The sequence below is a fragment of the Bos grunniens genome, chromosome 1 (assembly GCF_055505025.1).
Source record: "Bos grunniens cultivar Pamir isolate PY7600 chromosome 1, Bosgru_T2T1.0, whole genome shotgun sequence".
In the NCBI taxonomy this organism is placed as follows: Eukaryota; Metazoa; Chordata; class Mammalia; order Artiodactyla; family Bovidae; genus Bos; species Bos grunniens.
Genome location: NC_141165.1, coordinates 73,525,922 through 73,544,075, shown reverse-complemented (window position 1 = coordinate 73,544,075; position 18,154 = coordinate 73,525,922). Strand labels below are relative to the sequence as shown.

General features: G+C 42.1%; 1 protein-coding gene across 10 annotated transcripts in view; it reads left to right on the top strand.

Moving 5' to 3' along the window:
- MCF2L2 (MCF.2 cell line derived transforming sequence-like 2) overlaps window positions 1-18,154 on the top strand; it is a 259,999-nt gene that overhangs the window by 110,924 nt on the left and 130,921 nt on the right. For all 10 annotated transcript variants that reach the window (XR_015162240.1, XR_015162233.1, XM_086395932.1 and 7 more), the window contains 2 exons: window positions 6,117-6,308; window positions 8,697-8,888. Coding sequence is in view for 8 of the 10 variants with exons in the window: in XM_086395932.1 (XP_086252058.1) it covers window positions 6,117-6,308; window positions 8,697-8,888 (384 nt within the window). In the remaining 2 variants the exon portion in view is untranslated. The remainder of the gene's footprint in view (window positions 1-6,116; window positions 6,309-8,696; window positions 8,889-18,154) is intronic.

Genomic DNA, 18,154 nt, shown 5'->3' with positions numbered 1-18,154 from the left:
GTACAGCAATTATTCTAGCACGTGTGGGGAGACCATGTGGACTGGAAGGTGGTAAGACACAGGCTTTGGAGTCAGATGGAACTGGATTCAAATCTTGGCTCTAACAACTACCAACTGTGTGACACTAGTCAAGTCTCTTAGCCTTTCTGAATGTATCTTCTCATCTATAAAATAGATAATAATGATTCCTACAAGAGTCCCTGGGACGATGAATGGACCTGATGTATAGTAAGGACTTAGTGAGTGCCTGGAACATAGTAGGTGGTCAGAGCTTAGAAGCTATTAATATCCATTCATTTCAGTAATTTTCCAGCCATCTGGTATTGACTTATGTGTTGTATTTATGGATCTCTTCCCCAAATCTATTTGGACTTATTACTCACATCTTTCCTCCAACATTGCAAGCATTTTAAGAACAGTTCTGAAGGTGTGATGCAGCACGCCAAATCCGGGGCAGCTGTGACCACCACAGGATGCCCGGGGAGCATCCATTGGTAAAGTTCCCTGGGCCCAGAAAACTTGCACTATTCTTAATAAATTAGGTGCTGGACTTAGAAAAAAGTCAACAGAGATTTCCTGACCAAGTTTTCCTGTTTCTATATTTGGCTAAAGTCAGACAGGTTCAGTCAACCAAATGAGGTCTCTGAGCTCAGGCAGGACAAGCACAGCCATTTTTCTCAGTATGTGTTGGCCGCAGCTAGATTCTGGAGCCAGATTGCTTGAATTTGAAGCCTGGCTCTTCTCTTTCCTACCCGGGTCACCTTGGGCCATTGTGTCTCCACTCCTCTTTTGTAAAACACCCCTCTACATTAAAGGTTTATTGTGAAGAGTTAAAGGAATTGTTAATGTAAACATTCAGAACAGTACTTAGCATATGGTAAGCTCTCGGTGAATGTTTTTGTTGATATCACAGAGGTAGTGGGGTAAATTCTGGGCTGCAGAATGTTTCCTAGGTTCAATCTTCAGTGGCTGAGCAGTTCTATTTCTTATATTCATCCTGCAAATATTTATTGATTTCCTACCATGCCACACTGCTCTGAGTTCTGGACACAGTAATGAACAAAACAGTCCAAGGAATTAGCATTGTAACCTTCTTTGAGTGATGGTGACCAATGCCTCTATCTGGGCCTTTGCTGTTTTGAATAAGTGCACTGGGTATTTGTCCCTAGTTCAGTTCAGTCACTCAGTCGTGTCCGACTCTTTGCGACCCCATGAATCGCAGCACGCCAGGCCTCCCTGTCCATCACCAACTCCCAGAGTTCACTCAGACTCATGTCCATCGAGTCAGTGATGCCATTCAGCCATCTCATCCTCTGTTGTCCCCTTCTCCTCCTGCCCCCAATCCCTCCCAGCATCAGAGTCTTTTCCAATGAGTCAACTCTTCTCAAGAGGTGGCCAAAGTACTGGAGTTTCAGCTTTAGCATTATTCCTTCCAAAGAAATCCCAGGGCTGATCTCCTTCAGAATGGACTGGTTAGATCTCCTTGCAGTCCAAGGGACTCTCAAGAGTCTTCTCCAACACCACAGTTCAAAAGCATCAATTCTTTGGTGCTCAGCCTTCTTCACAGTCCAACTCTCACATCCATACATGACTACTGGAAAAACCATAGCCTTGACTAGATGGACCTTTGTTGGCAAAGTAATGTCTCTGCTTTTGAATATGATATCTAGGTTGGTCATAACTTTCCTTCCAAGGAGTAAGTGTCTTTTAATTTCATGGCTGCAGTCACCATCTGCAGTGATTTTGGAGCCCCAAACAATAAAGTCTGACACTGTTTCCACTATTTCCCCATCTATTTGCCATGAAGTGATGGGACCAGATGCCATGATCTTTGTTTTCTGAATGTTGAGCTTTAAGCCAACTTTTTCACTCTCCACTTTCACTTTCATCAAGAGGCTTTTTCGTTCCTCTTCACTTTCTGCCATAAGGGTGGTGTCATCTGCATATCTGAGGTGATTGATATTTCTCCCGGCAATCTTGATTCCAGCTTGTGCTTCTTCCAGTCCAGTGTTTCTCATGATGTACTCTGCATAGAAGTTAAATAAGCAGGGTGACAATATACAGCCTTGACGTACTCCTTTTCCTATTTGGAACCAGTCTGTTGTTCCGTGTCCAGTTCTAACTGTTGCTTCCTGACCTGCATACAGGTTTCTCAAGAGGCAGGTCAGGTGGTCTGGTATTCCCATCTCTTGAAGAATTTTCCACAGTTTATTGTGATCTACACAGTCAAAGGCTTTGGCATAGTCAATAAAGTAGAAATAGATGCTTTTCTGGAACTCTCTTGCTTTTTCCATGATCCAGCAGATGTTGGCAATTTGATCTCTGGTTCCTCTGCCTTTTCTAAAACCAGCTTGAACATCAGGAAGTTCACGGTTCACATATTGCTGAAGCCTGGCTTGGAGAATTTTGAGCATTATTTACTAGCGTGTGAGATGAGTGCAATTGTGTGGTACTTTGAGCATTCTTTGGCATTGCCTTTCTTTGGGATTGGAATGAAAACTGACCTTTTCCAGTCCTGTGGCCACTGCTGAGTTTTCCAAATTTGCTGGCATATTGAGTGCAGCACTTTCACAGCATCGTCTTTCAGGATTTGAAAGAGCTCAACTGGAATTCCATCACCTCCACTAGCTTTGTTCGTAGTGATGTTTTCTAAGGCCCACTTGACTTCACATTCCAGGATATCTGGCTCTAGGTCAGTGATCACACAATCGTGATTATCTGGGTCATGAAGATCTTTTTTGTACAGTTCTTCTGTGTATTCTTGCCATCTCTTCTTAATATCTTCTGCTTCTGTTAGGTCCATACCATTTCTGTCCTTTATCTAGCCCATCTTTGCATGAAACGTTCCCTTGGTATCTCTAATTTTATTGAAGAGATCTCTAGTCTTTCCCATTCTGTTGTTTTCCTCTATTTCTTTGCATTGATCACTGAGGAAGGCTTTCTTATCTCTTCTTGCTATTTATAACCCTGCTTGATTTATATCATTTTATTCCCATATCATTATCCCAAAACAACATTCATTTGTTCTTAAGTACCTAGTATGTGCTGTGTACTCTTAAAGAGCAGCTGAAAAAGAGCTGGTGCATGCCAACAAGTGTCTGTGGGATAATGCGGGCAGTAGATAGCTGATCACAACACAGTTAAATTCATGTTTTGGTTGAAAAAGGCATAGAGTGTTATGGGAGCTCAGAGGAAGGGCATCAAAATAAAATGGTGGAGTCAGAGAAAGTTTCCTGAAGTAGATGAACTCTGAAGGGTGGTTTGGAGTTAGTTCCAGAGAAGTGTGGGTACGTGGGGAGGGGTGGAGGGGTGAGGAGGTAAGGGAAGGGTGGATGAGGGAAGGATGGGGCTTTCTAGGCAGAGAGCATGAGTAGAGAAAGTATGGATGCTCAAAGTCATCTGACTGTTTGGAGAGCTACAAAGGAGTCATTAGTCCAGTTACAGGAGAGGACAGGGTGACAGAGTGAATGAGGAGGAGGCACAGATGTGAGCCAGGTAGTGAAAGACCTTTTGTGCGTTTCTCAGGAGTTTGAACTTCCTCCTGAAGACGGCAGGGGGTCAAGAAAGGATCTGAGGCTCTGAAGTGATATAGACATGAGTAGACATCATGATGGAATTGCTGCTTCATCAGCAGTGTGGAGGATGACTTGAAGGACAGTTTAAAGGAAATCAAGGAGACCAGCAGTCCCAGTCAGAAAGCACCAAGGTCTGAACACACAGTGACAAGGAGGTGGTAGGGAAGGGCTCAGAGTTCCAGAGGTATTAAGAAGGAGGTATGTTCTGTGGGACTTGGTGAATGATTGACTGGGTGGGAAGCAGGGGCTTTAAACTTGTTGAAATCATAAACCACTGTAAATTAAGAGAGTGTCACGTTGTCATCATCTGGGGTCATCATGATTCCTTGTGTTACTATGAAAAGCTAAACCAGGGCAAATGTGCTAGCTTGGATGCTCAACATGGTCGGTGAGGGTGTGAGTGGGCCTTCTGTCCTGAGGCCTTTGAGGACATGGCAGTCCTCTGTCTTGACTCAGGTCAGTGTCGTTAACACAATTCCAGCCAAGCAGATCACTGCGTCCCCTAGTTCATTGGTTCATTTGTTCTTTTATCTTATTGATCAAGTATTTATGAAATGCCTGCTAAGCGATCTCATGGAGCTTATGTAATGGTGGGCAAGAGTGGAAGAAGAAGGAATCATGTATTAAAGTAAAAAAAGAAAATACTTTCAGATAGAGGCAAGTGGTTTTAAAAAATGAAAACAGAGTGAGGGAGAGGGCCTGGGAGGTTGGCTAAGAGCTTCGCCCTGGGAGGAACATCCCAGGGAAGAGTGCCGAGATAGCAGCTAGTTTGGTTGCTCACCTGGATTACTGCAGTCACTCCGTAACTGGTCTCCTTGCTTTCCCTATTCTCTGCAATTTTTGACACCACAGCTGAAGCAATCCTTTCAAAAATATGAATGAGATCCTCTCCTCAAAACCCTTCTGCACACCCCATGTCATAATGAGTAAAAGACAAAGCACCCACAGTGGCAGCAAGGCCCTCCCTGGTCAGACCCTCTTCTTTCCTCTCTGATCATGTCTCCTCCTTTCCTCCCTGCTTTCTCTGCTACAGCCCCAGTGGCTTCCTCCTGCTGCCTGAACATGTCAAACATGCTCCCATCTTTCTGCCAAGTGCTGCATGGTTGTCCCTCACTTTAGGTTTTGGCTCTTGTGTCATGTTGGTGGCCTCGGCCCGGCATAAACGAGAATTCCAGACTCTCAAAAGAAAGCAGGTCTTCAACATAAAGCATACTCTTTGCGCAAACTGTTTAGGTATCATGAGTCATTCTTTTTAAAAAAAAATTTTGGGGGGGTTGCTCTGGGTCTTCATTGCAGTGCACAGGCTTCTCATAGAAGTGGCTTCTCTCGTGGAGCACAGGCTCCAGGCATGCGGGCTCAGTAGTTGTGTCTCCTGGGCTTAGTTGCTCCATGGCATATGGAATCTTCTCAGACCAGGGATTGAACCCATAACCCCTGCACTGGCAGGCAGATTCTTATCCACTATACCACCAGGGAAGTCCCTTGAGTCGTTCTAATTAAGGATGATAGGAACCCTCCTGACTTTCCCAGGTGCCAGCCAAGGACCAGCCTTGCAAACAGACCTTTCTAAGGACAACAGTCTCAGGCTGCTGTGCTAACTTTTCTGCACAGCACGGCTAGCACCTTCCCAGTGAGCCCTTCTCTCACCACCCTCTTTAAAATAGCAGCTCCTCTACCAGCACTCCTTGCCCTCCTCTCCCTGTTTACTTTTTCTCCATAGCACTCATCACTCACTAAGATACTATATCATCTACATATTTGTTTATTGCCTGCATCTCCTACTAAAATGTAAGCTTCGTGAGGGGAGGGATTTTTGCCTGGTTTGTTTACCACCAAACCCCCAGCATCTGGACAGTGCTTGGTACATGGCAGGTACTCAATAATATATGATAAATGAATTAAAAACAGGAAAACATGGAACATGTGGTTAGAACAAAATAAGCTGTGCAGAAAGAGGTAGGAGATGGGGTTGCTGAGTTGATGAGTTGAGAGCAGACAGGGACCTTGTGGGCTGCAGGAAACAGCTTAGACAAACATATTTCTTAAGTCTCATGATCTCTCCATAGGATTGCCCAAACCAGATCTTTACCATTTTCTCAACCTCAACTCACTCTCCTCTTTCCACATGTCTATCTCTTTTTTCAGTCTCCAGTTCTGTCCAGTGTAACACTTCATGCTCTTCTGCCCTAGAATTTATCACAGTTGTAATAAGTTAATTATTTGTATAATTCATTTAGTATCTGAGTTCTCCATTGAACTGAAAAATCCTATCTTGTTAATGCTTTATCCTCAGTGCCTAACCCAGAACTCAACAAATATCTGAATGAATGACTTGCTTTTCTTCAGAGTGCAGATGACCTTGGACTAGGCTAAGCCTCCTGGGGACCTTGAACCACCCCAGCGCTTTCCCATGCTCTCAGCCTAAAACCTTATCACCATTTCTCTAGCCTCCCACCAGATTTGAAGCATTCAGTGCCAGGAAAATCCTGGCCATGCCATGACTCAGTTTCTGATGCTTGGCTGTGGATGTTCACTTTTCAGGAGTCCTTGGAAAAGGCCCAGCTGCTTGCAGTAATTGGGGACCAGCTTATCCAAAGCCACCATTATGCAGTGGACTCCATCAGACCCAGGTGTGCGGAGCTCAGGCACCTTTGTGATGACTTCATCAATGAAAACAAAAAGAAACATGACATTTTAGAAAAGTCCTTGGAGTTGCACAGAAGGTTGGACAAGGTGAGCAAAACTAAGCCATGACCATAATGTGTGCAAAATGTCCTGTGAAGAAGTCTTAGTCATATTTGCCCTCCCTACCCCTCATTATTGTTGAGAGGATGAAGTGCTTCATGTGGAACAGCACTCAAGAGGCATTAAAAACTGTACCAATCTGAAGTTTTAGGAGTATTGAAGGTGAAAAATATCCTAGCCATCCACCACATCTCCTTTGAATGAAAAAAAGTCCACATCTTCTGTGTGGACTCAGACTTAAAGTGTGTTTTGACCTGACCCAGCCCTTCTTGATGCCCCATCAAGTGTACAGAGAACCAAGCACTATAGTTGCAAAGTGCTTCTCCTCATTAAAGGCATCAGATTGTGAATCCTTTTGAAGAAGCCTAAGTAATAATGACCATTATACATTCCTACCATATATTGAACACCTACTGTGTTTCTACCAGGAGCATAGTTGCATCATCTATTTAATCCTTAATATAACCTGTGAGGAAGACAATAATGGCCTCATTTAAGAGATAGAAATTGATATTCAACATAGTTGAATGGGTCGATGAGTCACAGCATTTAGTACATAAGGTGAGCGTGCTATAATTGCAGATTTCCTGATGGACCACTCTGAAGACTCTGATTCAGTAAGTCTGGGATGATGCCCAGAAATCAGTATTTTCATCAAGTGTCCAGGTGATTTGGTGCAGGTGGTACCTAGACAACACTGAGGAACCTTGGAATAAAAGGTTGCCCAAGACCACACATGGGATAAATAGGGGATTGCAGATTTCGGGTCAGGATGGCCAAATTCCAAGACCCAGACTCCTTAGACTAGACTGCAACTCTATGCAGAGTGCTCACGGGGAGGGGTTGCCTCCCCCCACTCCCCACTGCCCTTCAGCGGTGATCTCTGAGGCAGGTGGCCAGTCAGCAGGGGCCTTGACTTCTGGAGCCTTCCCTATCAGCTGTTCCAGCCAACACAGGGCTCATACCATGAGTCAGCATGCTCCGTTCCCACAGTTGTTCGTCTCTGATCGCTGGGAGCACCCGCCCAGGCTGTTTACACCATCCCATTGCCACAGGGATTTTAGTGTCAAGGAAATACAGCTGCTCCAGAAGCATGTGGCTCAGAAGGGCCTGGAGCACAGCCTGCTCTGTGTGCTGTGCTGTTAGCAAGATTAGCTAGCCGCTGTTTCCCTCACTCCATTTCTGCTACAGACATAATAGCCTAATGCGATCTGTGGAGTGTGTGTGTGTGTGTTTTAGGGAACAAGTAGCTGCTGTGACTCTGCAGAAGACCCAATCCTAGTGTTTTCTGCAGATATAGGCATGATTTTAAAGAGAAAGTTTTCACAGTATGTATCAAAGCATAATTTCATATTATTTTGAAAATCCAAAAATATCAGAAGGAGGAGGAAAACAATGATTCATGGATGCTACTTATATTCCATTCCCCTCTTCATCCCCACACAATGGGAATCATCCATTTTAATATATCTTTATATGATTTCTTTTTAAGTCTAAAAGTAGTACACATTCAGTGTAGGTAATTTAGGGGAAAAGTCAAGACAAACTTAAGTTGCCTATAATTTTCCCACATAGAGATAACTACTTCGGAGCTCTCTTTGGATCTTTTTTTCTCTGTACAGTTATTTTACATAGCTCTTTAGGTCACGCAATAAATGGTAATGCACATGTACTTGCAAGGGTAGCTTCTTTTCATATAAATATTCAGACAGCACAAGGGCCCTTGTCTTTCTGTTTAAGTTTTTTAGAAATCAAATTGTTAGAATTCTTTACCTATGTGATTTCATCCCAACATTCTGGAAAGTTTAAGTACTGCTGTTCTGAGTCAAGAGTTTTGCATCCTTAGATTCTTCCCTTGGAAAGACAAATAGAAATGTGGACAGAGGAAAATGGTATTCTTGTTAAAGGAGACATTCCCTGTATCAGGAGGGCATGGAGGGCCCAGGTCTGAAGCCTCATTTTTCACTCTGTGCTCTTGTAACCAATTAAGATGCAAGAAAAACGACCTAGAGGTTAGACCCAAAAAGCCATTTGTTGTATTTTTCAATGGTTAAACCAAACATAGAAACAACTCAACTCTCTCCTCTTAGAGATTTGGCAATTATTGTCAGTGGAGAAGAATGTTTATGTGATTTATTTTTTGATTAAGTGACTTTCCTAAAAAGTATGCAGATATAAAATTGATTTGGGCTTGTCCACCTCATGGTTATATTTTTGAATGTCTAAACTTGATCCTGGATGACATGACATCCCATAATAATTGCCTGTTGTCTCAAAATCCTTGTGGACCCCATATGAGCTTGGACCTCCTGAGGATGGTGGTGGCTGAGCTGTGGGCAGGCTAACTGCACAGGGCACTGTGTTTCTTTCCAAAAGGTCAGCCAGTGGTGTGAAGCAGGAGTCTACCTCTTGGCTTCCCAAGCTGTAGACAAGTACCAGTCCCGAGAGGGCATTGACATTGCCTTGAATGACATTGAGACATTCCTGGGCACAGCAAAGGAGTACCAGTTGCCCAGCTCCAAGGACTTTTACAACCAGTATGAGTTGATGCTCACTCTTGATATAAAGGTAATATTTCTGAGTTATTTTGATCCATGGTTGGGAAAGGGATGGGGGGACATTGCATGTTGCCCAAGAAAATTTATGTTGGATGTACTGAGCAGATTAACCAGTTCTTGAGCTCTCAAGTGGCCTCTTAGACTCCTGGTCTATGCTTCCTGGAAAACTGACCCTTCATGGCTTGATTCAAATAACTTTCATTATCTGACATTCATTTCTCTACAAATACTTATGAGCATCTCTGACATATCATGCTCTGTGCTGAAGGCCAAGGACACAGTTATGAGCAGAAATAGATGTGTTTACATCCTTCACTGAACTTACAGTTTATGTATGGGAGAGGCTGACATTAATAAATATCAAATACAAAACACAAAAATGTATTGCAAACTAAGATAAGTGCTTAAGAGGATGTATTCAGGGTTCTATTGGGTATAAAACAGAGGAACTTGACTTGGACTGAGGGTCAGGGAAGTTCCCTGGGAAGATTCACTTGAGCCAAGGCCCGGAAAATGAATAGAGAAGATGGGAGAGGCTTTCTAGATTGAAGGATCAGCATGTGCAAGGTTTCAGGGCTGAAGGGAGCCTGGCACAAGTTCAGAACCCCAAATTCAGAACGGCTAGAGTATAGAACACAAAGAATGTTTGGGGTGAGATTAGAGAGGGGTAGATGAGTTGGGGCCTTGTGGGGCATATGAAGGAGTTTGGTCTTTATTCTGAGAACCACTGAAGGATTTAAGAAGGAGAATAAGGATCAGATTTGCATTTTGAAGGGAGCACTTGTTCTGTGAAGCCAACAGAGTTATAGATAGTACACTTTCCTCTTACAGCCATATTACCTTGTATGTACTTCTAATGAAGGGGCTTTTTTTAACCTCTTTTGAGTCATGGACCCTTTTGAGAATCTGATACACCTATTTTTTGGGTTCTGTACTCAGAATGATTGAATGGAACTTGATGTAGGTACTGTTTACAAAGATATGGGCAGAATTTAGGAAACCCAATATGGATGGTGAAGCACCCTGGACTAGCAAGAAACAGGGAACAGTTACCACCACTAAGCCTGAAAGACAAATGGGAACTCAAGCAGCTCTATAGCTGTGGCTGTAAGAGAGATAGTCTGTAAGAGCTGTGGCCTTGGGCAGAGGCCACAGCTGGTGGGGAAATATATAGCCCTACTTTTCTCTCCCTCTCAGATTTCCTAGTGGTTCATCTCACTGGCCAAATCCAACTAAAAGCCCATGGACCTCTTGTGAGCCCATCTGATGGCTACTGTAGAGGTCAGCTTCCTGGGACACAGAGCAGTATAGAGAAGATGTAATAGGGGAGCAAACAGGGAATGCCCAGTATGTATAGCTTTTATGATTAATTTTAAGGGAACACCTTGAAGGATATCCATGGATCCAGGCTAAGTTCCTTTGCTCCAAAATGATACATAGCAAACTGCATTCTAGTTATTTACTTTTGTCTGTCTTGTTTATTATACTGGAAGCTGCAGTGAGGCAAGAGCCTCACCCACCTCTGTGTTCCTGTGCCTAGCCTGTGCCTAGTATCTTACAGTCCATGTTTGTTGAACAAATGGACAGGCAGGTGGCAAGTGGGCTAAGTACAGTGAGGGCAGCTTGGTGTGGGATTGTGCCTCAGTGTCAGTCTTTCCCTGACTCTTCCTGGTGGGTTTTGGTGTTAAGATATGATCTTAAAGTGGTGTTGGGGGTAGTTAGGCTGGTCCCCTTTCCCTAACACAGGGACCCTTCTACTTCCCTACAGAGAGGACAAAGAGAAGGTGCGTCTAGTGTCTGTGCTATATTGTAGACCCAGGATTTGGTAGCCTCAGATCGTATTCCCAAAGCAGAACAGTCTCATTTAGCTCCACATCCATTAGCTGCACAAACAAGTTTATCAGGTCAATCAGGGAGCCTTGTGGCCACAGATACCATTTTGGCCAACATCAGCAAATGTTATAACCACATCTCCCACCAGATAAGGAGTAAAACTTAATAAACCACTTCCAGGAAATAGGCAGAAACAAGGAGGAAGGAGGAGACCAGAAGAGAAATTTATTTTTAAAACCCAAAATGGACCCTCCAAGTCCCCCAAACCTTTTCTTCTTTTGGTTTGGAGTAAAATTCTAGATGTTAATGTTCAGATATTCTATTCTGTCAGAGAGTTTTATCCACTGAGGAGTAATGACTTGGTTGTCAAAATGGGTATTCTATAGACATAGAATAATCCTCATTATATGCATATACACACATTGGTACAGATACATGTATCTCCTTAGTTGGACAGTTGGTTCCAGGCATAGAAACAAGACCCCTAGTATCAATGAGCACACCCACCTCTGAGATCTTAGTTTCTAATACCATTCTCCAGTAGAAGAGAACTGGGCTCCTTGGAGAAATGGCCATATCTAGGACTGGGACAGGAAATGTACAAAATGATCCTAGAGAGGGTTATCAAGATGGCAGAGTAGGGGGATGCGAAGTTCACCTCTCCCAAAAAAACACATCAAGATTACATCTACACGTGGAACAATTCTCACTGAAAACAAATGAGACTGGTAGAAAGACACTTATACAACCAAAGCTGTAAGAAAGATCCATATGGAATTAGGTCAGGACCACACCCCTGGGAGAGGACACAAAAAAGGAGGGGGATTACATAGGCCTTTTAGGGAGTGAGCAATTTGAACTACATATGGGCACCCCAGCCCTGGGATCTGACACAGGGAAGATGAGTCCCTTTAGTTGGTTTGAAAACTCCTGGAAACAAGGTGGATGAAGCACATTGAAATTTCCCAGGATTCTGGCTAGTTTCCTGTGACTGCACCAATGACTGACTCTGCCCAAGCTAAGTGCTCACTTGGCTGTTCTTGCTCTGTGGTGGTGCAGCTTGACACTAGGGCAAGAGCTGCCACAGCTTCTGGAAGAGTGCAGTTGTGGGGGTTGGGGTGTGGAGCTGGCTCAGACCTGGCACAGCACCCAAACTGGGGCGAGGGCAGCCGTTACTGGTGCTCATGGAGGAGGCAGATCCAGAGTAGCCTGAATTCTGACTTATCTGCTGGGGCCACTCCAGCACACACCCCAGTCCACACCAGGTGCCTACTCTGAGCCCTCCTGTTCCAGCACTGCTGCCCTTTGGGGCAATTCTGGGGAAAGGGGGAGAGCACACAGAATAGAACCACCTCAGACCCACTCTCAGGGCCTCTGTTCCAGCAATCTGAGATCAGACCCCTCACCCAGTAGGGCAGTGATGGCCACTGAGCTGGGGGGAAGTCTGAGTCACACCCGGCTCTGGCTTCAGCCCCTCCATCTCCAGCCCATAACCTACCAAGGTGCTAGCTGCCAGCACACCCTGAGGAAAGATATGACTTGTGCTCATGTCAGATCCAGCTCTCCCACCAAAGCCACTGGGCACATGCAGACTATCTAGGGATGCTCCCACACAAGGACACCCCTTCAAGACCAGGATAGAGAACTGTTTCACCTAATTTCATAAAGACAGAAAAAGTTAAGCAGAATAAAAAGACAGTAAAAGTTGTTTCAATTGAAAGAACAAGAAAAAAAACCCTGATAAAACAACTAGTGAAACGTAGATAAATAATTTATCAGATGAATAGTTCAAAGTATTGATAATAAGAATGTTAACTGAACTAGGGAAAAGAATAGGTGAACACAGTGGAAATATTAACAAGGAACTAAAAAGTATAAAAAAGAACCATTCAGAACTTAAGAATACAATAACTGAAATGAAAAAACACACTAGAAGGAATTAACAGCAGACCAGGTGAAACAGAAGAATACACAAGTGGTCTGGAAGACAGAATAATGGAAACTACCCAATCAGAATAGCAGAAAGAAAACAAATTTTAAAAAATGAGAATAGATTAAGGGACGCCTGCAAAGAGTCGGACACGACTGAACGACTGAACTGAACTGAACTGAACTGGAACAATATTAAGCATACTAGCATTTGCATTATAGAGGCCCCAGAAGGAAAAGAGAGAGAGATAGAGGAGTCAAAAATGTATTTGATGAAATTATAGCTGAAAACCTCCCAAACCTGAGGAAGGAAACAGATAACCAGGTACAAGAAGCACAGAGCAGCCCACACCAGATGAACCCAAAGAGACCCACACTAGGTGTAATTAAAATGACAAAAGTTGAAGATAAAAAGAATTCTAAAGGCAACAAGAGGGGGAGAAAAAAACGTTATATACAAGGGAACCCCCATAAGGCTATCAGCTGATTTTTCTGCAGAAACTTTGCAGTCCAGAGTGAGTGGCCATGATATATTTAAAATGCTGAAAGAAAAAAAACCTACAATGTATGATACTCTACACAGTAAGATTATCTTTTAGAATTGAATGAGAAATAACTTATTAGATGAACAAAAACTAAAAGAGTTCATCAATACTAAATAAATGTTAAAAGAGATGATCCAAAGTGGAAAGAAAATGCTATAAGAAGTAAGAATTTATAGGAAAGGAAAAATTCCAATAGTAAAAGCAAATATGTAGTGAAGGCTGTGGATGAACCACTTAACTAAGCTGGTAGGAAGATTAAAAGATAAAAAATCATAAAATTAAACATAACTACGGTGAACAGTGAAGAGATACGCATGAAGATGTAAAATACACATCAAAAACACAAAACGTGAGGGAGGGGCAGTAAAAGAGTGTAGCTGTTTTAGAATGTGTTTTAATTTAACTGAGCACCAGTTTGAAAAAAATAAATACAGTTACAGATAAACATATATGAACCCCATAATAACCACAAATCAAAACCCACAACAGATATACAAAAATCAGAGAGAGAGGAACACAAGCATTCCACTAAAGAAAATCATGAAACCACAAGTTAAGAAACTAAAAGAAGGAAAGGACAGAGAACAATTAATTACAAAAACCAGAAAACAAGTAACAAAATGGCAGTAAGTACAAAACTATCAATAATTACTTTATATGTCAGTGGAATAAATTCTCCAGTCAAAAGACATAGAATGGCTGATTGGATTAAAAAAGAATACCTCTCTATATGTGACTTACAAGAGACTCACTTCAGAGCTAAAGACACACAGACTGAAAGTGAGAGGTTGGAAAAAGATATTTTGTACAAATGGAAACAGCAATAAAGAGAAGGCAGTAATATCAGACAAAATGGACTTTAAAACAAAGTCTATAACAAAGGACAAAGAAGGGTATTATTTAATGATAAAGGGATCAATACAAGAATATAAAAGGGGTATAACTTATTAACATATATGCACCTAGTACAGGAAAACCTAAATCTATAAAGCAAATATTAACAGATTTAATGGGAAGCTTCCCAGTGGCTCAGTGGTAAATAATTTGCCTGCAATGCAGGAGATGCAGGAGATGTGGATTTAATCCCTGGGTCAGAAAGATCCCCTGGAGGAGGAAATGACAATCTTTCCCAGCATCAGGGTCTTTTCAAATGAGTCAGTTCTTCACATCAGGAGGCGAAGTACTGGAGTTTCAGCTTCAGCATCAGTCCTTCCAATGGAATATTCAAGGTTGATTTCCTTTAGGATTGACTGGTTTGATCTTCTTGCCCTCCAAGGGACTGTCAAAAGTCTTCTCCAACACCACAGTTTGAAAGCATCAATTCTTCAGCACTCAGCCTTCATTATGGTCCAACTCTCATGACTACAAACCATACAAACCGTAGCTTTGACTATATAGACTTTTGTTGGCAAAGTGATATCTCTGCTTTTTAATATGCTGTCTAGATTTGTCATAGCTTTCCTTCCAAGGAGCAATCGTCTTTTAATTTCATGGCTGCAGTCACTGTCCGCAGTGACTTTGGAGCCCAAGAAAATAAAATCAGTCAGTGCTTCCACTATTTCTCCTTATATTTTCCATGAAGTAACTTATACTTAGAACTGGACATGGAACAATGTTCCATGAACATGAAGATCATTCAAAATTGGGAAAGGAGTACATCTGTTTGTCACCTCCACTGTATAATCATAAGGGATTGCTACCTATTTTTATAAATCAAGTTTTATCAGAACACAGTTGCTCACTTTCATTTATGTATTATCTATCATCTATGACTGCTTTTCTGCTAAAATAACCAAGTTTGGCAGATTCATCAGCGACTAGACGATCTGCAAAGCCTGAAATATTTACTGTTTCGTCCTTTTCAAAAAAAATTGCCAATCTGTGGTCTAGATCAAAACTTTTCAACAGAAATATAATGTAAACCATATATGTAATTCAAGATTTTCTGGTAGTTGCATTTTAAAAAATAAAAAGAAACAAATTAAATCAATTTTAATAATGTTTTTTTCCACCTTTGTGCAAAATATTTCAACATAAAATCACTGTTGTATAATTAATTATATTTTAATGAGATGTTTTATGTTCTTTTTTCAAGTAAATGTTCAAAATCCAGTGTGTATTTAAACAATGCAGCTCAATTCAGACTAGCTGTATTCCAGGTGCTCACTAACCACATGTGGCCAGTGGGTACCAGATGGACAGTTCAGGTCTGCCTTCAGATCCTCCGATAAGTGAGACCTGACTCAGATTTTAGTGCAGAGGTCAGCCTTGACAGGGCCTTAGGCTATAGGGAAAGAGTTGTTCTATAGCTAACATTCCAGTCCTCAGGGATCTTTGCTCTTTCCTCAGAAGATGGTTCAGCATAGAAAAGACAAATTTACTTTTTCCAGTTGCAAAATGTGGCAACCCCCCTGGATGTGTGCTGAGCCTGTACTTTTGGAATTTGGCATCCTCAGGCCACCCTGCATGGATTATGGTGTTTCAGCTCTTCTGAGTCCCTTCTTTGGTGGTTAAAATCATCCAAAAGATGGATGTCAGAGTCAGCATGACAAAGAGAAAGCTACCCACTTCCTTGACCCACCAGAGCTGAAGGGACATCATGCTGAAAGAAATGTATTTCAGCTGGATTCAGGCCTTGGGGAAACCCAGGTGAAACAGTTCTGGTTTTTTGTTCTTCTGAACCTTTGCCTTAGGGCACATAGTCCCTTGTGAGAACATGTTTGAGATCCATCTTTCCCTGGTACTTGATCTTATATAGAGAGAAGAGGTCTTGCAGAATAAAATTTAAATGTGTATCCTTTTCATCACACATCCTTGTGCTTCCCTTGATCCTGCTTCAAAATTTAGCTACTCTTTCCCCTACAATACTTACAGTCTTTTTTCCACCAGGGCCTTTATTCAGGTTACATTTCTCATTTTGAATCATTCTTTTGTAAGTTGGCCTGTGACATCCTTTTCTACCATGAATGGATTTGCCTTAGTGAGCATTTAACCACTCAGCATATATTAACTCATAGTCAGCAAAAGAGTCTGAAGTACTTGCAGTAATTGGATGCAATCTCAAAAATGACAGAATGATCTCTGCTTGTTTCCAAGGCAAACCATTCAAAATTACAGTAATCTAAGTCTATGCCCCGACCAGTAATGCTGAAGTTGCATGGTTCTATGAAGACTTACAAGACCTTCTAAAACTAACACCCCAAAAAGATGTCCTTTTCATGATAGGGGACTGGAATGCAAAAGTAGGAAGTCAAGAAATACCTGGAGTAATAGACAAATTTGGCCTTGGAGTACAGAATGAAGCAGGGCAAAGGCTAGTAGAGTTTTGCCAAGCAAACACATTGGTCATAGCAAACATCCTCTTCCAACAACACAAGAGAAGACTCTACATGTGGACATCACCAGATGGTCAACACCGAAATCAGATTGATTATATTCTTCACAGCCAAAGATGGAGAAGCTCTATACAGTCAGCAAAAATAAGACCGGGAGCTGGCTGTGGCTCAGATCATGAACTCCTTATTGCCAAATTTAGACTTAAATTGAAGAAAATAGGGAAAACCACCAGACCATTCAGGTATGACATAAATCAAATCCCTTATGATTATACAGTGGAAGTGAGAAATAGATTCAAGGGATTATATCTGATAGACAGAGTACCTGAAGAACTATGGACGGAGGTTTGTGACATTGTACAGGAGGTAGGGATTAAGACCATCCCCAAGAAAAAGAAATGCAAAAAGGCCAAATGGTTGTCTGAGGAGGGCTTACAAATAGCTGTGAAAAGAAGAGAAGCAAAAGGCAAAGGAGAAAAGGAAAGATACACTCATTTGAATATCCAAAGAATAGCAAGGAGAAATAAGAAAGCCTTCCTCAGTGATCAGTGCAAAGAAATAGAGGAAAACAACAGAATGGGAAAGACTAGAGATCTCTTCAAGAAAATTAGAGATACAAGGGAATGTTTCATGCAAAGATGAGCACAATAAAGGACAGAAATGGTATGGACCTCACAGAAGCAGAAGATATTAAGAATAGGTAGCAAGAATACACAGAAGAACTATACAAAAAAGATCTTCATGCCCAGATAATCACGATTGTCTGATCACTCACCTAGAGCCAGACATCCAGGAATGCGAAGTCAAGTGGGCCTTAGGAAGCATCACTACAAATAAAGCTAGTGGAGGCGATGGAATTCCAGTTGAGCTATTTCAAATCCTAAAAGATGATGCTGTGAAAGTGCTGCACTTAATATGCCAGCAAATTTGGAAAACTCAGCAGTGGCCACAGGACTGGAAAAGGTCAGTTTTCATTCCAGTCCCTAAGAAAGGCAATGCCAAAGAATGATCAACTACCTCACAATTGCACTCATCTCACACGCTAGTAAAGTAATGCTCAAAATTCTCCAAGCCAGGCTTCAACAGTACATGAACCATGAACTTCCAGATGTTCAAGGTGGATTTAGAAAAAGCAGAGGAACCAGAGATCAAATTGCCAACATCTGTTGGATCATCAAAAAAGCGGGAGAATTTCAGAAAAGCATCTACTTCGGCTTTATTGACTATGCCAAAGCCTTTGACTGTGTGGATCACAACAAACTGTGGAAAATTCTTTGAGAGATGGGAATACCAGACCACCTGCCCTGCCTCCTGAGAAATCTGTATGCAGGTGAGGAAGCAACAGTTAGAACTGGACGTGGAACAACAGACTGATTCCAAATTGGGAAAGGAGTACGTCAAGTCTTTATATTGTCACCCTGCTTATTTAACTTATAGCAGAGTACATCATGAGAAATGCCAGACTGGATGAAGCACAAGCCGGAATTAAGATTGCTGGGAGAGATATTAATAACCTCAGATACGCAGATGATACCACTCTTATGGCAGAAAGCGAAGAACTAAAGAGCCTCTTGATGAAAGTGAAAGGCGAGAGTGAAAAAGTTGGCTTAAAACTCAACATTCAGAAAACTGAG